Here is a 27,508-nt window from a genome sequence, read left to right on the forward strand (position 1 = left end):
AAGATACTGTTTATCCTGAAGGTACTGGGAAATTTTATTTATTTCATTACATTTTACTTATGGTATGTGGGTACACTCTTGTGCCACAGTGCATGTGTGGAGGTCAGGAGAGAACCTGTGCCAGTCTCTTCTCTCCTACTATTTGAGTCCCAGGAAACAAACTCAAAGCATCAGGCTTGATGGCAGGCCATCTCTCCAGGCCATGGGAAACATTTCAAACAGCAGAAAAAGAACTAGAGTGGAACAAGAGCAGAGATAAGAGCAGGGAAGAGGGTGGCAGTCTGCTCTGGGATGTAGCAGGAGCAGAGTACTTTATAAGCATGATGTACTTTAGAGGATCCAGCAGAGTGATCTGTGGGACAGATGAAAGCAGTGCAAAAAGGAATTTAAAATGATCATCCCTGAGATTCTGACTTGTACCAGCGCCATTATTAACTGAGAAAGACAGGAGAAAGGTGAGGGCTAGAAAAAAGCAATGTGAACATGGCAGTGCTCAAAGTACCTCCAGAGTGACTGCAAGCTAGTGGGTGGCTGTGCCCATGCGGGTCTCATTCGGGGTGCCAGTCTAAGGGTGGTATTTGAATCACAGCACCGCTGAGGTCACCACATCTGCAGTGAGTGAATCAGCATCAACATGGAGAAAGGTCTGCAGCAACTCACCTCTGATACAAATTTTGTTGTTGCATCACTTAAGGTTTTCAGCATTGGGGTGGCCTCAGCATAAAACAAAGACATTCGATTTGCCAATTCATTATTTACTTCATTTTCTCCTTCTGCCTGTGTGGAAATCACTTCACATTAATTCCCAAATTACTAAATATGATGACGTGCATAAAAGGTCCAAGAATATCTACTTTATTAAACCAATCTAGTAAGTCCAGACCTTCAATATACAAATACTATTTAAATACTCTTTAAAAATAAATAGACTGCAAATGATACTAAGCAATTTTAAAAAAAAGAACAACTACCACTAATGCATATTAAGTGGTATTATAGAATCGCAAAACCTGGATGGGACATCTTACTACACAAGAGACTGTTCAAAGGCTCTGGAAAACAAAAGGATGATTATGAAATTATGCCCTATCTTCACTATGAACATAATAGGATCCATGCAATACCATGATAAAAAATAGGCAACAGTAGAAGGGAAGGGACCTCAGACTAGAAAATAATGAGAACTGATGAAGACTTGGGCTTTTACAAGTGTCATAAACAAGAATTTCTATCGGCAGGAGGAAATACATTTTAAAATGACTTAGCAGGCCACATTCTGACACAGTCAGTGGAATAGGAAGGCAGCAACTGGTGAAAATTCAAGTACAAGTGGGGGCTGTAAAGGGCCTTAAACGCTACTTTAAGTCAGCATTTTCCTTACAAATAGGGAGCCGTTTCAAGTGTTAAGAGTGTCAAGTAAATGTCTTTAAAAAAAAAAAAAATCAACCCATAATAGTAGGCAGACAGTTCCAAAGGGCCAGAAAAGAAATTATGCTGCTACAAAGTAACTGAAAGAGAGAGGGAAATGAGCTCCGAGGTGAAGAGAAAGAGGAGAAGATAAAAATATGCAAGATGGCAAGAATCTGAGAGATCTTACTGAGAACTACTGGCTTTCTATCTAATTAGTGAGAGGGTAAGCCAGTTGAAGATCTCTCTAATGTCCTTGGCCTCTTGAGGAGTGATGGTTAAGAAGGTAAAAGACTGAGTGTTGTTTGATTTACAGGGTGGTTATTAAAAACAAACACTATCACTCGCTTCTTACTAGGCAGTCAGCATAAATTCAAACTGTTGTAAAGAACAGAGAAACCGGTTTTTTTTATTTGTTTGTTTGGTTGGTTGGTTGGTTTTTTTTTCTTTTTTTGAGACAGGGTTTCTCTGTGTAGCTTTGGAGCCTGTCCTGGATCTCACTCTGTAGTCCAGGCTGGCCTCAAACTCACAGAGATCCGCCACTTTGTAACCAAAGAAGCAAAGCTGTGTAATGGAGTTTTGTTTTGTTTTATAATGCACATTCTTTATGTATTTTTATTTAGTGTTTTCTTTGCTGTCTAGCATGATCTGCATGGCCTGTAATCTCTGAACCACTTTCATACCTCATGTTTTTATCCAGCACTCTTCTTGTATGGTGTACTAGTTTGTGAACAATGTCAAATAAAAAGAACAAACAGGTCGTATGGTGGAACTGAGCTAGTGTACAATGCACCAGTTGTACAAAAACAAAAATGAAGTGAGTCATCTTTTGTTCATTTAAAATGGTGTTTTGAATTTCATATGCAGAAAACGTTTTGTTACATTGCAGATTTTAATGTATTTAATAAATGCAACATGCAGATTAAAAAAAAAAAGAACAGAGAAACCCTTTAGTGCTGGCCTCGTGCTCATTTCACAAAAACCACTTCATAGCGGTTTTGCAGTATCAATAAATTAAATATAACAATGACCACAAAACAGATCCCCTAAACACAATGTAGTATTTTCTCCATGTGTAATTAATTCCCTGAAAGTAGAAAAAAGTACTAAACAGCTTGGGAGGATAGGAAGAGAAGAGCAGTTCTAAAGATCCAAGAGAGGAGCTATGCTGCCAAGACAAAGGCCAAGAAATGACTTTCTCATCAGCCTGAGACAGATGTGCTAATAATAATGGTCCATGACCTCCAGCACCCCTCTCGCCACTCACAGTTAATTTCCTCATTTCAGGTCAATTCTCTTCAGGGTTCATCATTCTAACCATAAACATTCATGTAAAAACTTCTGTTTGGTTAAAGTAAGAATATACAAAGAGATTTAAAGTATCAGTGTTATAAAAGAAAACACAATTTCACTAAGTGGTTGTGGGAATTGAAAGGCAGTAGAAAAAGAATGCATGCTATATGGTTTGCTATAGTTTGAGCTCTCCTCCCACAGCTATGGTTACTGATAATTGCTAGCTTTAACATCTGAATAAGCCAGGCATGGAAGTGCACACCTTTAGTCCCAGCACTCAGGAGGCAGAGGCTGGTAGATTTCACTGAGTTTCAGGCCAGCCTGGTCTACATAGGGAGTTCTAGGACTGTCTCGGGGGAAAAAAAAAAAAAATCTGGTGAGTGGGTGAATAAATGAACAAAGGGAAGAATAAAATCAAGTTATTCTTCCCACCACTAAACCTAATTCAAAGCATAAACTTACCGGGACATTATTAATTCTCATCCGACTCAACGTTCTCCTGTAGTAGCTGAAGTCATTCTGTATGGCAGGATTTGTCATCTAAAGAGAGAGGACATGAATGAAAGAACACTGTTATGTGTGAAAGACGACTGTTAAATACCAAATGCTAAGGTAAACCAGGTGAAAATCTACTATAGTTTGAACTGGTAACCTAACATTTTCATCTAACTTTAACAGCTCTCTGGTAGGCTATTTTTCAGTTGTAGGCATTATGTATTCCTCCTTTTCAATAATTTTAGGTAATATCTTAAATGCTTGTTTATCGAAAAATTGATATTACAAAACCAAACAAAAAAATGAATGTAAGGGTACTTGTTTTGAATAAAAGAACATATACATGGCCTACAGGGCATTTCTCCAACAGACTAAGTATTTATATACAAATCCTTTGTGCTCAAAGTATTTAGTAGAGAATTAAGTTGTCCATAATACAATATGAAGCAACAGTTGGAAACACAATTCCTCCGTTTTCTAGAAAAGGTAATCAAGGTCTTGAAAAATCAAAGGTCTCATAATTTCTTTTTTTTTTTTTTTTTTTTTTTTGGTTTTTTCGAGACAGGGTTTCTCTGTGTAGCTTTGCGCCTTTCCTGGGACTCACTTGGTAGTCCAGGCTGGCCTCGAACTCACAGAGATCCGCCTGGCTCTGCCTCCCGAGTGCTGGGATTAAAGGCGTGCGCCACCACCGCCCGGCAAAGGTCTCATAATTTCAACTCAGGGCTCCAGATAAAAAATACAGTGCTTTTTGTAGATTTGTCCTGTACAACAACACAGGCTTATGGGTACAAATATTATAAAGAGGAAGAAGACAAGAGTAAAGGGGGAAAGAAGAAAGTGGTGGGGAAGAGAGAGAAAAATTAAGTTTTGTATTTAAAAAAAGGTAGAATAAACTAGACAAAGAGAAAACCAAACATCAGAAATGCAGCTGGGATTACTTGCTGTTTTTACAATGAACAATGACCCCTGGTACTTTGCTGGCGGCCACTTCAGAAGAGCTGCTATTTCAAATTTAGCTCTCCAATTGGGTAGAAATCATTTCAATACAGGTTAACAAAGCTTCTCCTATGACTACTCATTGAAAACATGATTTTCATAAAAACTGCCCTACCTTGAGTTCATCAAACCGGAGTGTGAAGTGAAGAATCTCTGCAAACTGTTTAGCAAGAGCCTGCTCTCGCTCTAGGTGCTGGGTGGGAGAGTATGGTGTACTAGTCAAGGCTCCCAGAAGACCTCTTAATGCTGCTTCTAATGAAAAGAAGATAAAGATGTTAGGTTGTCAGGGAGTTCAATTCCCAACCAACATTCAGATATGAACACACCTTCCCTCTCTCTTTCTATAGCCAAGACCTTGCCATTGCTAATACTGCACACACTCAAACTGTCTCTACAATTTAATGAAAACCTTAAAAGAACTAATTCAATAAACTCAGATTCAAAATGATGCAGAGCATGAATCTGAACTAAGCACCAAGAGCACAGGGGAAACAGCCCTCTGTGTCCCTTGTCTGGTAGCTCTGGCATCCTGAGCATCCAAAATGCTGAAATTAACTCTGAAACTTGATCAAATGTAGGCAAACACTCATTTCTTTTCTTGAACATCCTGTCACAGCAGATTTTCATGATTTTCTTCTGTTCTAAAGGCTCCCAAACTTTGCTTTCTAGGGATATTAACATATATGTGGAATGAACAAAGGAAAAACTAATGCCCCCACCCCAAACTGAAACTGTTTCCCCTTACTCGATCTTCACATCCACTCTTGTACCTTGTAAGGCACACATAACCTCACATTCCAGTCCTTACATTGCAGGTAAGATAGCGTTCGTTTTAACATGGTAATTTGATGATGTCATTACCCAGCTTAAAAAGTTGTCGAGCTAGAAGAAGGGGGAACAATATGACCAGAAGAGAACGCCCCTGCAAAGAGTACTCCTTTTAGAGACAACTGTCACTGATTCTCACCAAAGGTCATCCTACCATTCTCAAACACCAGACCTTGAATTATCAGAAGAAAACCCAAAGGATATGACTGGGGGGAAGAGGGCCACAGATGTAACACAATCAACACTTAGGAACACAATTACTGTAAATGTTTTTGCTTTTGAATCTTTAAAATGTTTTTTTTTTTTTCTAATGCCGGGCGGTGGTGGCGCACGCCTTTAATCCCAGCACTCGGGAGGCAGAGCCAGGTGGATCTCTGTGAGTTCGAGGCCAGCCTGGGCTACCAAGTGAGTTCCAGAAAGGCGCAAAGCTACACAGAGAAACCCTGTCTCAAAAAACCAAAAAAAAAATTTTTTTTTAAAATCAACACAGCAGGCTGGGAGTGTAACTCAGTTGAGATAGTGCTTGCCTAGCAGGCATGAGGCCCTTGATTCAATCTCCAGTACCACATAAACCTGGCATGCTTACACTAAGGAAGTAGAAGCAGAAAAATCACAAGTCCAAGAGCACAATGGGGGCTGGGGGGAGGCACCCAACTCTCTGGAGGCAAAGGCAGGCAGGTATCTGTGAGTTCAAGGCCAGCCTGGTCTACACAGTGAAAATGTAACCCCCACAAAAAGTTCAAGGCCAAAGCCAAGAGACTAGGAGATCCACAGGACCAAGAGTGGGAGAAGGAAAGAATCAACCATGCAATCTGATTTCCACAACTATTCTGTGATGCAAATAAACTTTTTCTTAAAGAGTAATTTATTTGTATGCATGTGTTTGCATGCATGTATGTATGTGCACCATGTGCATGCATGGGACCCATAGTGTCAGATCCCCTGGAAATGGAGTTACAGATGGTTGTGAGCCACCATGTGGGTGCTAGGAATTGAACTTAGGTCCTTGCAAGAGCAACAAGTGCTCTTAATCACTGAGTCCTCTCTCCAGGCCCTAAATTAATAAATGTTTAAAAAAAAAAAAAGGAAAAAAAAAAGATTAAAGGTCATCTTCAGATAGTCAGTTCAAGATCAACCTAGGCTATCAGGGATCCTGTCTCAATCAAAACAAACAAACAATTTACTGCTTTAAAAAGAAAACCTATCAGTCTGGCAGTGATGGCACATGCCTTTAATCCAAGCACTTGTTGAGTCAGAGGCAGGCAGATCTCTTAGTTCAAGGGTAGCTTGGTCTACAGAGAGTGTTCCAGGACAGTCAGGGCTACAAAGAGAGACCCTGTCTCAAAAAAACCAAACAAACAAACAAAAAAACAAACAAAAAAGCCCAATGAGAACAATCAACATACTGAATACACTCCATAAGCCCTGGAACAGAAGAAAGACCTTGGTGAGATAAAGCATTATGTCTACTGTCAACACGGGTAGCTGCCTCAACAGGAAAGGCCTGTAGGCCTGAGACCAACACAAATACAGAAAATTTCTCTAGCCATTAAGACTGTCAGAAAAACTCTGCATCTTCCAACTAGTCTGGCAATTATTAGCTTGTACTCTAACAGATGGAAACAAGCAAGACACCAGGGTCTCTCTTCTGAAGTACAACCCATGATGAATACGCTACAGCTAAGGCCACAAGCTCTTTCATTGGTATTGCAAGATGCTGAAGGATTTGTACAACTTAACAGTTGCTGGAGTTCCCCAAGCTGCCTGGTATTTATTCTCATCTCTGGATCCACATTGGAGGGGTAGGTAGAGAGGAAGTAAGAGAGGCTTAAGAGATACAGGCAGAACACTGAGCAGTCTGGACAGAATACTTAAATTCTGGAGGTGATCAAGATCGTTCACAGCTAGTAAGAGTCAAATAGGGTTGTCTAAAGAGCTTAACATGTACTGTTACTGATCTTAAAGACCTAATACATATTTGAGATACCAAATTTGTGTAGCCGTTAAAGTATCAAGCTACTCAATCAACAACACTGAGTCTATTATGCAAGCAAATAAATATATCCTGTTAGCAATGAAGCTAGAAACATTAACCAGATTACTGACCTGTGAGATAGGGTAATCCATTAGATCTCAAAGTTTACTTTTAAAAATATGTAAATATGTATTTATTTATTTTTACAATCCAACCACTGTTTCCCCTCCTTCATTTCATCCCAGTTCCCCGCCATTCTCCCCTCTGTATCCCCCCCACTCTTCCTCTGTTTCTATTCAGGAGGCCCATGGATATCAACCAAACAAGGCATATCAAGTTGAAGGCTAGATGAGGCAACTCAGTATAAGGAAAAGGGTCCGAAAAGCCGGCACAAGAGTCAAAGACAGACCCTGTCCCGACTGTCAGGAGTCCCACAAGAAGATCAAGTGGCACAACTATAACATATATGTAGAAGGCCCAAGTCAGTCCCATACAGGATCCTTGGTTATCAGTTCAATGTCTGTGAGCCCCTATGAGCCTAGGTTAGTTGATTCTGTGGGTTTTCTTGGGGTGTCCTTGACCCCTCTGGCTCCTATAATCCTTCCTCCCCCTCTTCTGCACGGTTCCCGAGCCCTACCTAATGTTTAGCTGTGGGTTCAAAGTTTTACTTTTACTCATGACTTTGCAAGTCCCTAAGAGTTCTTTTATGAAAGGCTCAAGGCCCACTATAACAATGGGAAAATTGAAAACTTTTGCTATGAACTGTTATTATATCCTCTGAAGAACAGCATCCACAGGACACACTTTACCAGGTTAATTCCAACATCTAGAACATCAGAAAACATTTAAATCCACCCACTTTGGTCTGTTTTTTTTCATTCTTCACTGATACACACCAAGAGACCAAGACAGCTTCAGTAGAATCTGAGCATTTCAACTTCAAAGGAGGCTAAGTACTAACAGCATAAGGAGTCTAAATATATAGTAAAAATAACCAAGATGAGAAAACCTAAGCTGACAAAGATTACGGAAGATGCAAAACTACAGACCACAGAGACGCTTGACTAAAAGGCAAATAACTGAAAAAGAACTAATTTTCATGCTTAGGAAAATAAACAACTAAAACTTAAAGAAATGTCTGGTGCATAAAAATGATTCAGATATCCAGATCCCATGTAAAAACCAAGCATGGTGGCTGGCATACGCCTGTAACTCCAGTGCTGGGGTAGACACAGGCTGATCCCTGGAGTTTTTCTGCCAACCAATCTAGCCTAAACGATAAACTTCTGGTTTAGTAAACAACCATGTCTCAAAAAATAAGATGCAAAAGTAATCACCAAAAGACATTCCAACAACCTCTGGCCTCCAAGCACATGTGTATGCACACACACACACACACACACACAGTTTCAAAAAAGATATTTATTAAAGAAATGTTTCTCCATTTCTTGTCTATTATATTAAATGTTTGTCCTAAGGGTTAGGATGTCACTCAGTGGCAAGCACTTGCCTACCAAACACAAGACCCTGGGTTCTGCCCCAATATGAGGAATGCGGCTCATAACAGTCCGTCATCAGGCTCCTAGGTTATTTTAGTCTTTGTTTTTAAAATTACCTGGGAAAGGATTTGTTATAGATATGGAGACCAATTCTACCATGTGGTTTCTTATACTGAGACCCTTAAGCATGCAAAGAAATCAGATTTCCTTCTGTAAATCACAACTTGCTGAGGAAAACAGTAGTCTGAATTCGAAGATCTGGGCCTGAGGACATGATGAGTACATTTCTGTGTGCTCATATACATCCTGCACAACAGATACATAGCCAAAACATTCTGAAAACATTCTGGACCTGAGAAACAGGGTTGCTGGTTTTTTGTTTTTTTTTATTAACATTCTTTGTAACATGAAAGTAAGTATTACAAAGTTTTAAACTTACCTAGCCTCTGAGAAAATTCATAAAACTTCTTTAATTTGCCTACTAGTGGCACAACTGCACCCCATGCCTTCTCTTGCAACTTCTCATCTGCTGGATGCTGGATTGCCTTCAAAACCCAAGAAATAAAAAAGTGAAGATTTATAAATGTCCTTAAGTCTTTTTTACATTAAGGCAAAGTTTTACCAAGTGAAGGAGATCCTGATATTTAAAATATAGAATGACAGACACAGGAATTTTTGTTTGGACTTTCTCAACTCCACAAAGATTTTTCCCAATAGATGTAATAAAGTATTATAATAAAATAAACCCTATTTGTTAATTATATTACTTCTTGGTGTCATTTAGATCCAGAGAAGGAAAATATTTTATACTGTTTCCTCTACTGCAGAGACACTCTTGGTATGTCATCAAGAAGGAACAAAGTAAGACAATAAATGAAGACACCAATCCTGGGAAAGGGCCCAGAAGCTTTAATTCAAAGTGCACGGTCCACACCAACTCTAAGACCTGGCAAACATGAACCTGAGTCAACCTGCAAAGTGCAACTGAGAAATATTGTAAATACTCCTTGTTTAGAACTAAGATCCTTTTCTGGTTTTCTGAGGCTTTCTGAGTAAGAGGACAGACAAAGCAGCTTCAGCTCTGAAGAGGAAGAGATCAACTAGGAAGAGACCCCAAATACACAGACCTCTGTCAACGTTGCTAGTCCTTCATTATGCGGTGGTCTCTTCTTAGGATAGAGTTATTCCCAGAAGAAAGAATTTTCTTATTTGGACCTTCTTTTGACTTAAAGATGTTTTCTTAACTTGCTTTGCCTCCTCTAACATTTTAAATAACACAAACTCACTATCTTAAAGAAAAAAATCTGTAACTATGGCAGGAACTCATGTTTAGTTTCCCTCAAGGCACTAGTACTGAATCTACCCACACAAAAACAAAATCAAGAAGGCAAAATAAAATTAAACTTAGATTTTAAAATGTTGTGAATATATTAAGTGTGAATAAATAAATGGGCTGTGCCTTAAGTAACTCACTGTATACATTTCCAAATGCCAGGTCCTACTATGTAGCCCAGACTGCCCTCAAACTCATGATCCTCCTGCCTCAATCTTGCAAGTGTTGAAATACAGGCATGTGTTATCACATCTAGCTGATAGTTTCAAATTTTGGTTTTTTTTCTATAATTTTTTGAATAATTCTTAGATACAAAAGGGCCCAAAGCCAATATTACTCACGTTACTATCTAGAAATACTATAATAAAAATCAATTATCACAACATGTAATACTCTTAACGTCATATAAACATGAAATTTCAAACAATCTTTGATAGCATGCTAATATATCTGGGGAGAAATCCTTTTAAATCCACAAGCCCAGACTCAGTCCATATTATAATAAGTAATGTAAATTTGTTTATTATTCAGGAAATAAACAGATAAAACTACACTTTCGTTTTCTCTTAAGTATCCCCCAGCTTCTCTTCTGAAAATCTAGGCACTGATACATTCTCACAATTCACAAGTGTGCCTGCAGATGTCATCTACTGTTCTAGCTGAGGGGGCTACTTCCCAGGACCTGCCCTGCCTGGTGGAACTGAAGACTGAGCGTAACTTCATAGGGGAAATTCTATGGATCTCTCTAAGTGGCTGGTCCTTCACCTCTCACTTCAGACTCACTGCTGCTATGTTAGTAAGTTTGGGGCCAGTATCCATAGCAGTTCAACATATAAGAGGGCACTTAGTAATGCCAATGGCAAAGATATCTTGAACTGAGTACTACAACTCACTTTCAAATCTGCTAAAACTTAGGGCAGATTTCAACATTAGTAGAAGTTTTTAATCCTTCACTAGAGATTTATACTGGAGAACATACTTGACTTAATTCATAATAACTCTTTTTAGGGTTATATACTTAAAATTTTGATTTATTTGTATGTATATTTTGTTTGCATGTATGTCTGTGAACCACATGCATGCCTGGTTTCTGAGGAGATCAGAAGATGGTGCGATATCTCCTGGAACTGGAGTTACAAATAGATGTGAGCCATTTGTGGATGCTAGGAATTGGCCCTGGTTCCCTGGAAGAACAGCCAGTGCTCTTAACTTCTGAGCCATCTCTCTAGCCCCAAATCATACTTATTCCATTTTACATCCACACTTTACAAATGTTATTTTAATAAATATTCAAGTTTACACCATTAACAAGCTACCAGGAAACAGTTTGTGTTACTTCATGGCAGGTACTGTACTACACTGTTTACATGGAGGTACATTTTGTTTGTTTTGTTTTTTTTTGTTTTTTGAAACAGGGTTTCTCTGTGTTGCCCTGGCTGGTCTATAACTCACTCTGTAGACTAGATTGGCCTCGAATTCACAGAGATCTACCTGCATCTGCCTCCCGAGTGTTGGGATTAAAGGGGTGTGCCAGCACCTGGCAACATGGAGTTTTCAAATTTTATTACCATAGCAATTTTGCTAGTTGCTTCCATTTTGTTATAGTGAGTAAAGGAGCCATTATTCTTTACATTTACCTTTTCCCTTATTTGGAACATACAGAATCAAATACCTGGTTTAAAAGTACAAATAATTTTAGTTTTTTTTTTTATAGTGCCAAAGTAACCATTTTACAGTGGCACTTGGCCTTTCTCAATGTGAACTGTTTTCCTACTATTCAGAGACCTTAAGTAAGTCTATGCACCAACACACATAAAGAAAGCTTCAGCTGCCTCAACATTCTCAAAGCTCAATAAGGTCAATCTCTGACCACTGCTTTATATTTCTCTCTCCTTATACTTTTGTGTTCTTTAATGTTTTCTGGCTATATTTTTGCTTCTCCCATCTAAGCCTTTAAAACACACACACACACACACACACACACACACACACACACACACACACACACACACACGAATGCTCACACTGCACACACACACTTACTTTAAGGCATTTGTTTACCTTTCCACATCAAAAGTTATGGAATAATGTGAATTATATGTAGCTATACCCTTGGGAAATCAACTCTACTATATACCTAGGGCATCTTGCGGAGAATGTCACTTTGGTCATGGTATTCAGAGTTTCTGGCTTTGCAGGCTCATTGAGTATCTTAGAAATGACCTAAGTAAACTTTCTTATCATGTATTCTCTTCCAGAAATTAAAACTCAATCTCAGCATGAAGTCAATGAAGTACACAAGCAAATAAGGAGGGGTACCCCTTCACTCATGGAGCCTTTCCTACACAGACACAAAGCAACCCTTCTGATGGGAATTAATCAAACTTTTTTCAATCCTAAAATTTCTACCTTTAGGGAGAAAAATACATAATGAATGTCTTTGCAGTGAATGAGAATTTTTTCTTCATTTACTATAAGAAGTAACTATGACCAAATGATAAGAATCTGACCATATTTAATCAACATGAAGATACCATCAAACACTTTTTATAATAATTTGTGAATTGTTGTGACTTATAGGGAAGAAACAGTTTACTGAGTAGTGTTTTACTTCAAAATCTGATTTTCAAATTATATTTCGATGCCTTCAGTATCTGATTTCATAGTAATAGTCACAGTCTTTCACAAAAATGTTAATGATAGCAGAAAGATTAATCCACAGCTCTAGTAATGTATTGCCTCAACAGTTTACAGCTTATTAAGCACTGAATACACAAGAGCTTAGAGGGTGAGTGGGATTAAAGGCAAATACTGGGTAGTCATTATTCTTTCAGTTAATGACTACCACAAAGACCATGTGTTAAGTGCTAGGAACGCAGAGGAGAGAAGGAGGTTATGGACATGTGAAGGATAGAAAGAAAAGGCTCTCCACACAAAATCAAAGGGAAGGAGGCTGCTCTGCAAGACGCAGGTCACAAACAGTCCAGAGCATGAGTGGCAGAACTGTAACTGAACTATAATTCCTTCAGTTAATGAAACCACCAGCAGCGCCTGTGTGGCCTGGGCAGGTGTCTCCATGACGGGTAAGGTGACCTGCTGATGTCCCATGCAACCTAAGTCAGAAGCTCATTTATTAATAAAAGTGGGACCTGTAGGGCCCTGGCCCCCGTTTTGGATAACTGTTGCCTTGCTTGCTGACCTTGACCTTGATATCCTCCCTATGCTAATTCCCTCCAGGGTTTCACCCTCCTGAATGCTTAAGGGAAGTTCCTTGTCTATGTATCCTGCATAATGGGCATTACAGCTTAGATGCAAGATTGTAAAACATCTATAGCGAACTTCTGCCCTCCAGGGTTCTCCCATTGTTCTGTAAGCCTGTATTTAAGACCTCCTCCCTCCTTCAATAAACGGCATTCAGAATTAAAAAAAAAAAAGAAAAAAAAGAAACTACCAGCTGCTACTCTGAATTTTGAGTCATTTCAGTATCACTCCTCCCTTACGCTACAGAGTTAGTCCAAAACCAGTGTCCTCTTCTTCCTGCACTTTACTCTGTCACAGTATGTCAGAGGATAAATCAAGGCACGAAGACTGGGGGCCCAAAATACTGGTCTTTGATGACTGCTATACTACTTGATACTGAGAGTAACAGAAACAAGGGGGACATGAACAAAGCATGGGCATTGCCTTCCAGAAATGTAGTGCTGAGAAATTAAGGTCTAGAGGGCAAGAGAGTTTGAGTACTGAATCAGAGTAGAATAAGTACATTCAGAGGAAAGAAAAGCAAATAAAGATGTAATCAAGAAAAAGAATAATTAAGAGTAAATGAAGTTCCAGATTGGAACTTGAGAATAAAGGCAGAGCTGGTCCTGAAAAGAAGCAGGGGCATTTCAGTTTCGGAAGAACAGAACAGAAAAGGAGAGGCCCAAAAGTCTGTGTAAATTCAGAGACTAGAGCAGAGTGCACACCTCACCTCACATTTTCCTGTTAGCATAAAGCTATTAGAGAAAGGGCAGGTGGGGAGGGAGGTGGATGTGGAAGACCATCTCGGATGGTTTCGGCTTCTCCTAGGAAGCTTAGTAGTTCAAAACTAGAATGGAAGAAGCCAAAGAGTTATATTCTTTTCCACAAGAGGAAGGCATAAATAGTTCCCAGGGGAAAATATAATTTTCATGTGTGACTATAACAAACAGAAATGTTATTGTCTATCACATACGGGTAGGCAGCACTTCCCTTTTATAATATCCCTCTGCCAATGGATCACTGCAACCACTTTTGAAATAAAGCCAAGTGATTTGTCAAATATAATACTTTCCACGGCAAGCAAGTCCAGAAAATGATAGAAATTAAGCCAAGGAGACACGTAACCAATTCCCCTTTACTGAAAAGCACCTATAATAAATTATAAACTTTACCTCTCGTATTTCATGGCCAGCTCCTCTGTATGACTGCAAGTCCTCCAAGATGCCTTCTGCATCTTTTAACACTACATTCACCTGATTATATATTTCCTTCTCAGATTCTGTAGGCTGGGCATCTAAACAGCATGAAAGTACAAGAAAATTTACAGTGGCATGAATATTTTAATATATCTACTAACTATAAGCAATTAACAACCCAAATTATCAAAAATGAGTTACATTTTACTCAATGTTAATTTTGCACTTTTCAGAAGACAAATTTAAGCTAATTTCAAATTTATACAAATTATAAAGAAGCAAGAGAAAAACAGATATTACTATATAATATTTAGTTTAATATAAATAATGACTTGGTATATTAAACAAATCTGAGAATTTGAATTAAAATGTAAACTGGTATTACTTATAGTTTTGTTTTTTTCAGGTAGTCTCACCACATAGCACAGACTGGCTTTTAACATATTATGTACATCAGGCTGTGCTCAAACCTGTAAATCTTCTGCTTCAGTCTAAGTGCTGGGATTATAAAAATGCAAGAACATGCCCAGCATCTGATATATTTGATGATCCCTTTTTGTACTGCATGCCTCACTGTCACTAACGATAACAAATGAATGGTCACTATTCTATTTAATGCAATCGAAAGGAAGTCTACCTACTAAATTATCTTGCTCATCTACAGTTTAAAAGCTAACACTACTTTATTTCCTATACAGTTCACTTTACTTTTAACAAGTGAGGATTGCTAGGGGCCATTTAAAAATGTCTGAACAACTGTGATCACATGAGGTTATGAGAGAGGATAATATAATATGGCACTGTCATTGAGCTTCTCTGTTGGTTAGTATGAAAATCAAGATTCCTGTGCAGGAGTTTACACTACAAAACCACTACAGAACTCCTGAGCAGCTGAAGAGTAAATTACTTTAAGCTACAAGATCACTACTGAAATTCTGAAATGCCCAATCAAAAACTGCCTTTCTACATACCCAGGACTGAGGAGGAAGAAAATGAAGGAATAGTTACAGTTATAAAAATCACAGTCAGGGATACAAACATATGGGCACTTTTACCACCAGTGGTGCTAACCAGAAAACGTATGTTGATAGGTGACAAAATCTGGATTTCTCTCTGCCAGACAAAGGTAACAGAAATCCCATTTTTTATAGCATGGTCATTTGTTTCCTCTAAGCTCAAATCTTTTTAATATACTCCTTTCTATTTTGAGACAAAAAGGTGGATTGCTCAAGCAAAGAGTTTTTCATAAGCATTTCCAGCTAGATCATATTCAATCCTACAAATAAAGTATAAAATACATAAAATCATGCCATAAACTATGTTGGCAGAATTCCTCCATGCTAACATGCTTTTGGGGGTGGGGGAAGAGAGCCAGTCCAAATTTAAAAAATGAATTCAGAGTATTTCTGGCCAGATTCACTGCTTGTCAGTAATATAAAACTGGCTGCTAGACTTTATACCTATTTGTCCTTTTACTTAGAAAATTAAAAAGAAAAACCACACTTGAGACTAAACGTAAAGACATCTTAAACATCTTAAATTATTTATGCCTGTGGCAAGTAATGATCCAGTTCCCTCTATTACCTGCCAAGTAGTCAATAATACACAACATGTTTAAATTAACAATCACAGTACCCAAGTTTAAATTCAATGTATGTAAGACAGCAGTATAGAAACAGTAAAGAAACATTCATGTGGAAAGCCAACTTTAAAAATGTATTTGGATATTCATTCACTTATTTTAATTACTTTTTAAAAATAAAAATATAATAAAAAGATGAGCCAATTAAAATATTAAAAGATTGTGTCCAAAGCTACAAAGGTTTTTAAGAGTAAATACTCAAGTATAGATAAATGTCTAGAGTTATAAAACAAAAAAGTCAGTTTGTTGTTTTAAGCAGTAATGTTTTTACATACAGCTAGACCATAATTTTCAAAGCATAATTAGGCACAACACTTTTTAAAAAGCACACCCATTGCCTTTATACTTACACCAGATGCAGCATAGAGAAATACTTTGTACATGCAAAAATGAAAGTTCAGTACTTTCTCATATAGATTGTGGAACTACAGACACAACATTAATAGACACATAGTTTGAAGTTATGAGGTGGGAACTCATGACAAAGGACAGTATTTTATCTATAACATATCAAAGGCATTTGTATCATTTGAAGACTAAAATATGTAATTTTGGTGTGGTCACTAGGCTAATAACATAAAAATGTGACACTGAGTTTACATACAAATGAAACATTATCAGGTAGATTTAAGTAGACCTTGTAAGTAGTTAATAACTAGCAAAGGTTTAATAACTACCAAGAAATTTAAAATAAAGGAGAAGATTCAAGTTTCCCTAAGAGGGAAAAACACCCAGCACCACACTGATCAAACATTTTTTAGACTGTCACAGGAAAGTCACATTTATAATTTTGAAAGCTGCTGAAGACTGCTGTAGAAATGAAGACGAACAGAAAAGAGCAGACAGATAAGCACTACTTCATTGAAAGCAAACCATGCAAAGGGTGAAATACCAGGGAGGGACAAGAGATTATAAAATAAAGCATTTCTTTAAAAAAAAATGGCATTATATATAATGCAACCAAGACTTGTCACTTTGATTTTTCATAGCTTTACTTTTAAAAGAAAAATACACCACATAGCCTGCCAACAAAACAATACTCATTTGAATGCAAAACACCATACTTACTAAGGGAAGACATATTCATTGCTCATCAGCCTTAAATGTTTATCTTAAGTGGAAATTAAGGCATGTTCCAACTGCTCTTATTGTTTGAAGGCAAAATTAAATATTTTTAGTCATATCATACCAATTTCCTACCAGGTAGAGAAAGAATTCCCTAGAAGACTCCAGCAAAGAATCACTAAAACTGGAGATAGTGTGGGCTGGTTGGTTTGTTTGTTTAAGGAATCAAAAACTCAACTATGAAAGGACAAAAAAAGGAGATAACATAAAAATTACAATTGTGATAAAAGAGCCTAGTAGATTTTCTGAATGAATGGAAGCATAATCATAAATGAACCTCCAGCTTTTAATTAAAGGAGGCCATTACACATTTGATCACAGATTAGTTTTCAAAAAATATTTTAAAGATACCACCGGAATAAAGATATTCCCTAGAATAGGTTAAGAGCTATTGAAAATATGCAAGAGATTAACTGGAAAAAAATCACATTAGCCTTAAGAGTGAGTACCAAAAATTTTAAATAAAGGAAGACAGGCAACACAAAAAGATGTGAGAAGAAGAAGTGTATGATTCAATGGAAAGGCACTAATGACAAGCAGAAAAAGTAGACTCCATTTCTTATAAATGACCATTTCTACAAAAACTATTTTGATTTACTTTGATACATAAATGAAATTTAACAAATACTGAACTTCAAGGCTGGGAAGGGGCACAAACCCAAAAAGTCCCTTTTCTTCTATGAGCCAGAATTGTGTGAACCACTGATGTAACAATTGCTAAGGATTTAATCTTAGAATGAGCTATTAATTAACAACCTTAACAGTAGGTCACTCTAAGAATTAGAGGAAGAAAACTATAAAATGCTGCCATTTTGTTTTGTTATTTTTAAATATACTGTCATTAGCATATCTGCTGTCACATATTATGGAGCAATTCTGGGCTTATTATCTTAATAGGACTTAAGAGGAATTCCTGTATCTAAAGAGTATGAGGTTTCACTGAGCACAGAATGGCGTCTGTCTTCAAACCACCGTGCTTGTTGCTGCTCCTTTCCAGTGTCCTTCCTAAAGGAGCTGTACATATTGCATGCACCCTCCAACACCCACCTCCAACATCATCACCAGAAGGCTTCAATGGTGGTGCCAAATTTACTAAATCTCACCTTCTGATCTATACCTTGAGTATAAATTATGTAAATGAGATTGTGCTTCTTCACTTCTATCTACCTTACTAGATAGACTGAGATCCCATGGAAGAGGTAGAAAGAACAATAACTTTTGCATACCTAGTACCTACTGACTGGTATACAAGAGACTAGCTCTATGTATACATGGATTGAAGTGTAAACCTGTAAAGGGTGTCTAGGTTAAGGGAATAATGACTTCAACACAATCTTCATTTGTATAATAAATTATTACATACCACAAAATTAAGTTTAAGGTGCATGGGCATATATAATTTGATACATTCTGATGCCCAAAAGCCAGACACAAAACGGTGTCTATCTTAACACCACTGTGCATGCTGATACTTCTTTCCAGTGGCCTCCCTAACTGAAAAGATATATAAAATTATTTCTGTACAGCCCAACTCTGGAGATATGTGGGGATGGGTCCAACCACTAAGAATGACAGGAATAATAGGCCTAAATTACTGTGGTGACCTGAATATCATTCCATATACAGATAAATGATAGCTCGTAGCCAGAGAGATGGCTCAGAGGTTAAGAGCACTGGCTGTTTTTCCAGGTCCTGAGTTCAATTTCCATCAACCACATAGTGACTCACAACCATCTATAATGAGATCTGGTGCCCTCTTCTGGTGTGCAAGCATACATGCAGGCAGAACACTGTACATGTAATAAATAAATAAATCTTAAAAAAAAAAAAGACAGGCAGAAAGAAAAAAGATAACCTTAACTACTTTAATCAAATGTGGCTTTATTAAAATAACAAATGAGAAATGGCAGATTAACTACATTTGACAACCTTGATTCTGGTATGTAATAGTCAAAAAGAGGAACCATCTATAATCTCTATAATAGCTTGATGATAAAGAGTTCACAATTGTATTTCTTTAAAAAGAGAAAAAAATGTGTAAAATAGATATAAAATTAATAGCCCACAAGGCAGATCAATTACGCTCAACAACTTTGATTCTGGTATGTAATAGTTAAAAAGAGGAACCATCTAATGGGCTAAAGTTTCTACAGTAGCTTAATGATAAAGAGTTCACAATTGTATATTTCTTTAAAAAGAGAAAAAAATGTGTGAAATAGATATAAAATTAATAGCCCACAAGGCAGATCAATTACGCTCAACAACTTTGATTCTGGTATGTAATAGTTAAAAAGAGGAACCATCTAATGGGCTAAAGTTTCTACAGTAGCTTAATGATAAAGAGTTCACAATTGTATATTTCTTTAAAAAGAGAAAAAAATGTGTGAAATAGATATAAAATTAATAGCCCACAAGTGTCAGAAGTCAAAGAAAATGCACCTGGGCATCTGAATTAGAAGTTGGGAGCAAATTCTATCCTGGTACAGTATGTCTTCATTGAGCTTCTTTTATGGTATACCAACAAATAGCAACCAAAAGGTCTATACTGGCTGATAGAAGCAACAAGCGTCATATAAAATGTTTTAAGCTGGAGAGTTGACTCAGTGGTTAAGAGCACTTACTGCTCTTCCAGAGGATCCAGGTTCAATTCCCAGCACCCACATGGCAGCTCACAACTACCTGCAACTCCATTTCCAGGGGGAGCTGATGCCCTCTACTGGTCTACACAGGCACTGCAAACATGTGTGCACAGATACAACGAAGGCAAAACACCCATTTTTAATATTAGCACTTCTTGAAAGTTTATCTTTACTTTAAAAGGTTCACACATAGTTTTACACTATTGATTATTTTTGCTGTTGTGATTTGAACCTTTTCCTATCACTATAATACTTAGGTATTTATATTTAAAATGTGAAGATAATGATGCAACCCTTGACCCCCACAAGCCAAGATCAAGTAATCTTTTCAAGTTCTACATTTAAATTCATGATTCATACTTTAACAAAACAAGATGCTAGCTTTATAAAAAGATCAAGTGCCAAGTCTTGAACAAGATCTTGACTATATCAAAGCCAAGATTCTGCAATGTAAGACATTTGTGACAAAGGAAAAAGAAGACAGTAGAGTGGGAAAATATAGAGGACCAAGATTCAAACAGAGCAAATAAACTAATACAGCTTTAATGTAAGTTGCCTCATCTGGAAGAACAATCTTTAACTCAGCAGTCTGCTCAACATCCCCAAGCTGATTAAAATCCATGCTAAACATGCACTTAAAACAGCACTGCTAAATTGTTGAGAAGGGTCAAGAAAACTAAAGTTCATCTAATGTAGTTTCCCTAAAATCCCAACAATGCAATGTCTTGATTTTGGCTTCCTCCTTTACTAGCCTGCACATAGTACCCAGACTGTAACAGATTTTTGTAGAAATGTACTAAAAGTAGAAAAATATCAGAGACTACAAAGTATTCTACAAAATGAAGATATGCTAGAAATTGGCATGTTCCTATCAAGTACCCTGACTTAAAAGGATAAATGTGTTAAATGGTTCACAAAATAAAATGAACTATATAAAAACTAAATTGAAGGTGAAAAACAAACCACTCTCTTTTCAAGTGATTTGCTTTTCAAAATCAGTTTTAAATTTTAATACTTAAAAATCTGTTTAATATAAGGAATCACATGATTTACAGCTATCTCTTCACCCATTCCTAACAATTTTCTAATCAATTAAAGTAGCAACATTCACATTAAAACACCAATTTAAAGTCATTTTTCTCAATTTTACAATCAGACAAGCTGAAGCAATAGCAACAGCCAAAAGCAAAAGCAGAGCATGCAGAGCTCAATGACACTTACCTGCCACTCTTAGAAAACATTACAGTAAGTCATGCAACACAGGACAGATACAAGGCAAACTACTTAAAGGTCTGTGAACCCATTATTTGTCTTTTTACTTAAGAATCAGAATAAAATGAATTCCTGAAATACACAAAATCATTTTACCTTCTTAAATTATATGTAAAGATTAAATAATTTAGGTTCACACTTACCTTTTAATATTATGCCCAAATTACTGAGCTCTGAATAGCCTTCATGAACAGATCCATGTTTAAAAATGCTTTAAATATGCATATGGAGTAAATGAAATCTAGTCCATTTTCTCAATTATAATACATTTTTTCCTCAAATACCATTTTTATTGGTAGATCTTGAGGTAGCGTTTTTTTCCCTTTTCAATTTTTTCTTAAGTGTTTTCATTATCATAGGTCTTCAATAATAACATAATAGCCAATTAAGAGATGAAATCTCTTACAAAATTCAAATAGGTACTTTATTACTGTAATTTACTTTATAAAATCTGATTCAGTTCTAGAAGGCACCAGAAGTTTTACTCAAACAATTCACAGCTCAGTCATGCAAAGCAGTTAAAAAGATGGCAAAGTGGAAACATTCATTAGTGCAAGACAAACGCAGTCTACTGCAGGCAAAGAGAAATAGATATAAAATCATCTTCTCACTTTCAAAATCAAGGAAAAAATTTGGCCCCTGCTCAAGGTCTGTGCATGTCAAAACTTTAAGAAGATTCCCCATGTTAAGGTACCTGTCAAGACAAGAATGAGAAAAGAGAAAATATCCCTTTATAAAAAAGAACAACTGAAATTGACTTAAAGAAAAATAGTAACAGGGAAAATGTTCATTAGGCCATGAATTCATCCTTCAGGTTACCCAGACTGTGCTCTGGCAGACAGCAAACCGGGTTCTCAAGGTGTTGATGTGTAGGACCTAGAGGTGAAATGTGGTTTTTCCTGTACATAATGGCACAACTGTTGCTCTAATTCTTCTCAAAATTCTCCCAAGACAAGTTTCATTAATGGCCTTATAATGAAAAATTCTTTAAGTATTCCAATAGTGCTAGTATTCTGAAAAAGAAATTTCCAATCAAAAATTATTTACACGGATCACTTTCTAAGTATAGCAATCAAACAACAATTTATTGCAAGGCCAAATATTAAGAGGATTGGCCAAAGCTCACCTACACATCTCATTTTAAAATGTAAAACTTGACTTCCTACATGTTAATAAATATAGCAGGTATTCCTAACCAAATTTGATTTGTAAAATTTGTGGAAGCTATTTAAAGTATTCATTTTAGATATGCAGCACAGATTTTATTTCTTAAAGCAAATTATTATTGGATGATAAGTGAATAGACTTTGGCATAGTCACTAAAGCATACTATTAGAATATTCATCATAAGGCTACTTGCTTCATGGACTAATGAAAGGACAGCACTGGCTACAGACTCAACATGATTTTAGCAAATGAGAAACTAAAGAATTATACATATGATGGTGATGTTTGCCTATAATTAAGGGGAAAAAAATCATGCAACCTTTGTTTGATCCCCATGTTTAACAAATATTCTGGCTGGCCTTCACTGTGGTGTGAGTATAATTAATCTTCCACCTTTACCATTATGCACCAGCTGTGAAGGGCTAAGGAGACTTACTTTCAAAGTCCAAGAAAAAATGTGCTGCATTGTGGTCTATGTCCCTGGTTAGCACCTTAATGAGATTACCCATGCCAGCAAACCTAAAAATAAAAATGGCAACATCATTTAGTTCCAGTAAAAGGCTGAAGCAGCGGCCTGGGGTTCAGCAAGGCTTGCTTGCTCATAGCTGCCAACAGGTGCAGGTTTACATGGTTCTCACCCTGATAACTTTACAGCTCCTGTCCCCCTGGTTCCACATATGAAAAAGCTAGATAAGCAAGATGGGAAAAAAGATATTTTCACATAGAATTTGCAATATTTACACTTGATTAATATCTATGCTAATGTTCTTTTTAAAAACTTGAGGTACAAAATCTGAATTAACAGCAAAACTAGTTTTTTTCAAATATGTAACTATCCAGACTATTATTTTTAGATTAATGAAGGTTTTGTCCTTCAAGTTAAATTAAACCTATTGGAAATACATAGAAGACAGTATTCAAACCACATTTAACCATTAAATTAAAGGAGGCTATCAATTAATTAACCACTTTAGAAAATTACTGTATAAATCACAATATTTTTTCTAAGATTCACCAAAATTTTATTATTAACTCTTAACTGAACATTCAGCTATATACATAATCTGTGACTAAAACGGTAACCCAGCAAACAGCACATACAGAACCAGCAATTGTTCCAACAATTATTCCAATTATGCAGACAAAATGTAACAATAAAACACTGGCATAAGTCTTGCCCACGGGTTTGCCATGGCTCTGTGGAGGTGAAAGGTAGTGTCAGGAAACCAGGCTCCAACCTGGCAGCTAGAGTAAACAGGGACAGCAAACAGATAACACTGTCAGAACTACTCAGAGCCCCCCTTTCCTTCCAACTACAAGATTCCTTTTCCTCCACTCAACTGCACAGACAATATTTACAGGAAACAAAAATGAGAAGTAACGATACTTTTATCAGGAAAGAAGATACCTTATTACTAAGTCCCATTCAAAAACTGAAAAGAACTGGAACTTTAGTGCCTGTCCTATCTCTTACCTACTCTCAACACTGGTTTGTGTTCCTATCAGCTTCTCAGATATATAGGTGTAACAGTTTCTTATTAGAGGTCAAAGTCAGTAAAACAAAACACATTTTGTATAAAATGTTAAAATATACTAAGTATTAAAGTAGGTTCTATTTCTTTCAAATAAAATTCACTCCAAATCATCTCTTCTTACTAGTGTTTGTGTGTATGCATGTGTGCATGTCTATGTGTACATATGCACATGCACGTATGTGCATATATGTGAAGACCAAAGGTTGGTGCCAAGTGTCTTCTCCAATGGCTCTCTACCTTTGTTTTGTTTTGTTGAGCCTGGGTCTTCCACTGAACCCAAAGCTCACTATTCAGTAAGGCTGGCTGGCCACTGAGCTCTAGGGACCTACTTGTTCCTACCTCTCCAATACAGGAATTACAAATGCATGCTTTTACATGAATGCTGGGGATTCAAACTTACCCTTACAAGGCAAGCATTTTACCAACTGAACCATATCCCTAACTCTACCTACCTTTTAATTTATACAACTATTTCTATTACACTGAATGTCCCGTTCAATAATGTTCAGCATTCTGATTTTGTACAATGTTTCATGTAAGTGGATTCAGTGAATTAGAAAACATTTAATAGTTTGCTGTAATTACCTTATACATTGTAAAAAGTTTAATATCAAGCTGTTGGTTTTTGAGAGAGGGTCTCACTATGTAGTCCTGGCTGCCTGAAATTCACTATGTAGTCCAGGATAGCCTTACACTCTAATACCAAGCTTTCATATCCAAGGAAAAGGTAAGTATTTTTCCTAAATCATCAAATCCAAAGTATCTCAAGCTGGTTGAGAGGAAGAGGTGGGGGAAGAAGGAAAAGAAGAGGAAAGGGGTGAAAAGTGGCTCTGTTCCTTTTAACACAAAATAGCAGTGGTAGTTTAAATGAGACTGTCCCAAGAGGCTTAGATTTTTGAATACTTGTTCCTCAGTTGGTGATGCTGTTAGGATAGGCTTAGGAGGCATGCCCTTACAAAAGGAAGTATGTCAATGAGTGTGGGCTTTGAGGTTTGAAAAGTCACACATCATTCCCAGTTTGTTCTCTCTGCTTCCTAATTCCAATCCAAGATGTGAGCCCTTGGCTACCTGCTCCAGCCTACACTGCCATGCTTCACCTCCCATGATGAACTCTCAACCTTCTAGAACCATAAACCCAAAGGAAAACCTAACTAACACAAAGGTCTTCAACTTATCAAAGGATTTCAAAGTTCTTAGAATAAAGCCCACCTTTAGCACACTTGTGTCTAGAATGTTGCCAAATGCCATTTTAACATCGGTCTTCCTAACACAGTACCATCATAGTACAGGAGGGAGAAAGAAGGGAGCAATTCAGTTTCCTTAACTTTTACCTATACATACACCATGCCACCTGCAGAGAAAATGTTTTCCTGTGTCCCCTTCTAAAAATCTGCTCTCGTTTCCAGCCATTACATCCTAATGTGGGCCTACACTCCTCACCACTGTAATACACCTGATCTTGACCAACTCATTCCCCAGTGTAATGATGTGGGATTTCTAGCATTTTCATCTCAATATAAATGCTTTGAAAAATGCTTTTCTTATCTGGCACGGTGTTCCCCAACCTTGGCACTACTTGGCTGGGTTTTCATTAGTTACTGAGGGCTATCTCACATGTCTGTATATTTAACAGCATCCTGAGCTTCAACTCACTAGAAACCAGTAGCAAACTGAATGCTCACAAACACACTATGTGGTAATCAAAACTGCCCCCCAAATGTCTTCTCAGGGCAAAATTATCTCTGGGAGAGAATGACTGATCTAGCACAACTGTTGCCCAATGTCCATTCACTATGGATGGCTAATCCACAAAGTGATAAGGGGTTTTCAGGAGGCAAAAGTACTGCTGGTTGACAACTGCATGTATAATTATAAATGTATAATTATAAATGCCAAATTGTCCTCAGAATACCTATCCCCAAGGGACTACTCCATATATTAAAAAAAAAAAAAACACCTCTTCAAACTGTTGACCCATTCTTGCATGCAAGAAATGACCTTACTCCATTTTTACATGCAAAGTGCAAATGACTCCTGCTTATAACCCATTATTGAAGGGGTGGAGCTAGTGGATTCCAGGAGCTCGTTGGCCAAACAGTGTAAAAAGAATGGTAAGCTACAGATTCCTATGAGAGACCTTGTCTTCCCCATGTGCACACACAGGTATTTCCACCTGGGCACATACACCTGAATACACACCGCACTGTGTGATATCACAAATCTTAACATTGGAGTAAGTGTCCTTAGCTCACATTTCTAGCCCTTCTTTCTAAGTCGAGCTGTGCTTTAAGGGAAGAAGTTCTCAAGTGAGGTGAAGCTGTCCAGGTCCACGTGCTTTACTAGTAACCTCAGGCCCCTCCCTTCGCAACTATTCCTTCTGAACACTGGCTCTGCCAAGCTCAGAACATGCTGCCCGCTCCAGTGCCTCACCGTGCTTCCTGTCTTCTTTACAACTTGACTGGTAAGTACAGTGTCTGCCATCAGCCTTCTCTACTTTTTCAGCTCCCACTCTTCCAACCCACCCTACCTGCCTCTAACACCTACCATGACAACGAAGCTGTCCCCATCAGAAGCAGCTGTCATGCCAACACTATCGATACACTTTTTCGTCACTGGTGAAATGGACACTCGGCTTACTGCTCCGCCATCTTGGTCCTGACACCACTGCTTCTTGCTAGGATTATTTCAAGGACCCTGAGTGGTCGTCCTGCTTCTACTCTTTTCTCCTCTGACAATCTCTTACTAAAGACAAGCTGGTCTTTTAAAAAATACATAAATCAGACTATGTGTTCTTTCTCTTTCTAAAACTACACAATAGCTTCCTGTCAGAACATAAAATCTAAACCCATATCAAGTCATCTAGAACACTGTGATGGGGGGCTGTAGAGATAGCTCAGTGGTAAGAACACTGTTTTCTCTTCCCGAGGACCCAGGTTCAATTCACAGCACCTGGCAGCTCACAACAAAGTACTAAGTGTCCATTGTAGCAGATTAATCTCTCACCATGAATTATAAGCACATGCCAAGATCAAAATTTTTTAATTTTAGTATGGTAAAAGCTGACTTTTAGTTTGGAGAAAGCTGACTTTTTATCCTGACTGTCTCACAGTGTATGATTCATTTAAAGTGAGTTTACTTGTAAAACTGCACCCTCCATTGCTTCAGCTACAGGATTCATGCGCTACATCTTTGGTATGGTGACATCTAGTGGATACACTTTCAACTTTGTATTTTAAAATGAAGACACTGAATTAACTATATAAATTTACTCCTAAGAGTATGAAGTCATGTATAAGAAATACAATAAGCCGGGCGGTGGTGGCGCACGCCTTTAATCCCAGCACTCGGGAGGCAGAGCCAGGCGGATCTCTGTGAGTTCGAGGCCAGCCTGGGCTACCAAGTGAGTCCCAGGAAAGGCGCAAGGCTACACAGAGAAACCCTGTCTCGAAAAACCAAAAAAAAAAAAAAAAAAAAAAAAAGAAATACAATAAACTGAGAGATCAGTACATGGAAGTAGAAGTGAACCACAACCATGATATTATATCAGACTTTAATAGCATCTGAGTTTGACAGAATGGCCTTCAGTCATTAGAGCTAGCAAAGAATGTGCAGGTAAGTAATACAAGGGTACTCAGAATGCTGTGTCAGAGAAATGCTCAAGATTCCTCTTGAAAAATTATCATTAAACAGCTATAGTAGTCAAAATTCACTTTCTTAAACCTAATACTTTCTGAAATTCACAACAGTAATTATTACATTAATTATATTTCATTTCAAGAATTCAAAAGGGTGGATAATTCATTACTATTCATATCATGAATAATATTCTGTCCTATTTAAGTGTGAAAATGTCATCTTTGATTTTT

General features: G+C 37.4%; 1 protein-coding gene across 9 annotated transcripts in view; it reads right to left on the reverse strand.

Moving 5' to 3' along the window:
- The window catches only part of Cyrib (CYFIP related Rac1 interactor B), a 101,209-nt gene that overhangs the window by 10,918 nt on the left and 62,783 nt on the right, over nucleotides 1-27,508 (reverse strand). For 4 of the 9 annotated variants that reach the window (XM_052747893.1, XM_052747898.1, XM_052747896.1 and 1 more), the window contains 6 exons: nucleotides 21,552-21,634; nucleotides 14,239-14,360; nucleotides 8,933-9,038; nucleotides 4,307-4,443; nucleotides 3,163-3,240; nucleotides 661-777 (listed from right to left, as the gene is read on the reverse strand). In XM_052747893.1, the coding sequence (XP_052603853.1) occupies nucleotides 661-777; nucleotides 3,163-3,240; nucleotides 4,307-4,443; nucleotides 8,933-9,038; nucleotides 14,239-14,360; nucleotides 21,552-21,624 (633 nt within the window). In that variant the 5' untranslated portion in view covers nucleotides 21,625-21,634. Of the gene's footprint in view, nucleotides 1-660; nucleotides 778-3,162; nucleotides 3,241-4,306; nucleotides 4,444-8,932; nucleotides 9,039-14,238; nucleotides 14,361-21,551; nucleotides 21,635-22,543; nucleotides 22,627-27,508 lie in introns of all 9 variants that reach the window. The other 5 variants (XM_052747894.1, XM_052747900.1, XM_052747899.1 and 2 more) reach the window with 3 other exon arrangements.

This window comes from Peromyscus californicus, unplaced genomic scaffold (assembly GCF_007827085.1).
Source record: "Peromyscus californicus insignis strain IS unplaced genomic scaffold, ASM782708v3 Scaffold_20__1_contigs__length_68692818, whole genome shotgun sequence".
NCBI classification, from domain to species: Eukaryota; Metazoa; Chordata; class Mammalia; order Rodentia; family Cricetidae; genus Peromyscus; species Peromyscus californicus.